This window comes from Oryctolagus cuniculus, chromosome 3 (assembly GCF_051225735.1).
Source record: "Oryctolagus cuniculus isolate XC-2025 breed Fujian yellow rabbit chromosome 3, ASM5122573v1, whole genome shotgun sequence".
NCBI classification, from domain to species: Eukaryota; Metazoa; Chordata; class Mammalia; order Lagomorpha; family Leporidae; genus Oryctolagus; species Oryctolagus cuniculus.
The window spans coordinates 179,309,341-179,312,352 of record NC_142869.1 but is presented as its reverse complement, the minus strand read 5'-3'; the positions used below and the strand labels follow the sequence as shown (position 1 = coordinate 179,312,352).

The window sequence follows — 3,012 nt, the reverse complement described above, 5'->3', positions numbered from 1 at the left end:
AATGATGAATTATTCTCTTAATGAAACTTTGCAACTCAAGATTAGACTCAATTAGACTTAAATGCAATTTTAGAAATTTGGCATGTGCATCAGTCAGAGTTCATTGTTTCTGAAAAAAAAAAGGAATAACTGAATAATATAAGACAAGAGAAGTAGAATTTGTTTGAAAGATATGGAGTAAGATCAATGATTCAGACTAAAACCGAATCTTTAGTTTAAAAGAGGACAGATATTTATTTTGAAGTTTTAGCCTCCATTAAAAATATTAACAATATGTAGACAATGCTGTGGCACAGTGAGTTAAGTCATTGTCTGTGACACTGGCATCCCATATAAGCAACGATTTGAGTCCTGGCTGCTCCACTTCTGATCCAGCTCCCTAATAATAGCCCCTGGAAAGCAGTGGAGGATGGCCCAAGTGCTTAGGCCCCTGCTACCCATGTGGGAGACTCCAATGGAGTCCTGGCTCTTAGCTTTGGCCTAGCCCAGCCTCAGCTGTTGTAGCCATTTGAGAAGTGAACCAGCAGATTCTCTCTCTCTCTCTCTCTCTCTGTCATTCTGCCTTTCAGATAAAAAAAAATCATTTTTAAAAAGCATGTATTTGCATATATGTATATTTGTTAAATTTTTCTCTTAGGATTATAAGATAAAATATTTAAATATTCATATAAAAACAAAAACTCAATGCCACTGTCTCTAAACATTTTGCTGACTTATAAAATTGTATCAAGCAAGTTAACAAAAATCTGCGTTTAAATATTTGTCTTAAACCATGAACTTTAACTCAGTTTCCTCTGTCTTAGGGATATGGCAGAAAATCTGACATCTGTTACAGAGTTCATCCTACTGGGATTTCCCCTTGGCCCAAGGACTCAGATGTTCCTCTTTGGCCTCTTCTCTCTATTCTATGTTCTCACCCTGCTGGGGAATGGTGTCATCCTGGGACTCATCTGGTTGGATCCCAGACTGCACACCCCCATGTACTTCTTCCTCTCAAATCTGGCCATTGTTGACATTGCTTATGCCTGCAACACGGTGCCCCAGATGCTGGTAAACCTCCTGAATCCTTCCAAGCCCATCTCCTTTGCTGGGTGTATAACACAGACCTTCCTCTTTTTGACATTTGCTGTCACAGAATGTCTTCTCCTGGTGGTGATGTCCTATGATCGCTATGTGGCCATCTGCCACCCCCTCCGATATTCTGCCATCATGAGTTGGAGAATGTGTGTCACCCTGGTCATCACTTCCTGGGCCATAGGAGTCCTTCTGTCCCTGATTCATCTAGTGTTACTCCTACCATTGCCTTTCTGTAGGTCTCAGAAAATCAATCACTTTTTCTGTGAAATCATGGCTGTGCTCAAACTTGCCTGTGCAGATACCCACATCAATGAGAACATGGTCCTAGCTGGAGCAACGTCTGTGCTGGTGGGGCCCTTCTCCTCAATTGTAGTTTCCTATGTGTGCATTCTCTGTGCAATCCTTCAGATCAAGTCTGGGGAAGGTCAAAGGAAAGCCTTCTCCACTTGTTCCTCCCACCTGTGTGTCGTTGGACTCTTTTATGGCACAGCCATTATCACATATGTTGGACCCAGATATGGGAGCCCCAAAGAGCAAAAGAAATACCTCCTGCTATTTCACAGCCTCTTCAATCCCATGCTCAATCCCCTTATTTATAGTCTTAGAAACTCAGACGTAAAGAATACATTAAAGAGAGTGCTAGGAATGGAGACTGATATATGAAAAGATTATGACATTGTGGTTCAAAGTGACCTATCATGTTGTTATTTCAAGTGGTTCCTTATCTTATTCAGCATGAGAATTAGCTGAAACACTTAGAATAGCGATGTACACCACCCTACCCTTAGATGACTGATTCAGTAAATATAAGATGATTTCTAGAAATCTGTATTTTCAAATATTATCATTAACAAATTATAGTATGTTAGTGCATATGAGACCCAGGACCTGGAGACAGAAATCCAGAACAACACTCTTTATAATATCTCCTAAATATTCCTCAAAATACTAGTCCCTCAAGACTATTTTTAAACTACTTTTGTTTTAATTGACATAGTGTAATTTTGGATATTTGTGGGGTACCATAAGACACTTCTATATATATATATATATACACACACACACACACACAATGTGTAATGATCATCTCAGGGTTCTTGGCCTAACACCCCAGGCATTTATCATCTTGTTGTGTTGGGAACATTCAAAAAGCTTCTCCACTAGATATTTTGAGATTCAGTTAATTACTGTCAGTCATTCCAGAGAAATTTAAAATGAATTCTCTGGTCAATAAATTTGAGATTACTGCATAGTAGATGCCTCATTTTAGGGCTGACTAATGAAAACTGTAAAAATTCCTTTGGTAACGAAGAATTCTATTCTGGTTTTAGGCCAGTATGTTCCAAATTTATTTGATCACATATAAAAACACTGTTCATAATACTGATTAACAGTTTCCTGGAATAGGAGATCCTGATCTTGATTGACTCATTGTGAATACTTCCTGTAACCACTTTCCAGGCTAGAATGCCATTTCCCCTGCAAGTCAAGCATCTGAAAAGGATGCAGATCTGAGCACAGTGCCCCAGGTTGGACTCATAATCTCTGTTCTGTTGTACACAGAAAATGTCTGTTGCTGGTCATCAAGATGACTGTTGCTAGTCATCAGTGGAGAATTACCTAGAGATAATGTATCCAACTCTCTCCTTCACCATTAATCAGCACTCTCAATGAAGTCTCAAGGATAACCTCATGCAATTTCAAAATCTTCCAAATTTGATATTTAAAAAAAGTCTATATACATTTTTCTCTGTCCAGTATATTAAGTTAATCTTATTTTTCAGTCTCAGAATTTTAAAGGTAAAACCAACTTCTTACAGAACTCTGGAAAAATTCCCAAACCTACTACCTACAAGGTTAAAAGATGTGTCAGTTTGATATACTAGAGGAAAGCTAGTCTTGTGGTAATACATTTTCTTAGACTAAATTTTATAT

General features: G+C 38.3%; 1 protein-coding gene across 1 annotated transcript; it reads left to right on the top strand.

Moving 5' to 3' along the window:
• The first annotated feature begins 807 nt into the window (after window positions 1–807).
• Window positions 808–1,740, top strand: LOC100356800 (olfactory receptor 2A7). Its single transcript, XM_089328746.1, has one exon. The coding sequence runs from the start codon at window positions 808–810 to the stop codon at window positions 1,738–1,740; it is 933 nt and encodes a 310-aa protein (XP_089184872.1).
• Window positions 1,741–3,012: the final 1,272 nt, after the last annotated feature.

Excerpts from the sequence above, each read along its gene's own strand:
- LOC100356800 (XM_089328746.1), top strand. The coding sequence starts at position 808 with ATGGCAGAAAATCTGACATCTGTTACAGAGTTCATCCTACTGGGATTT.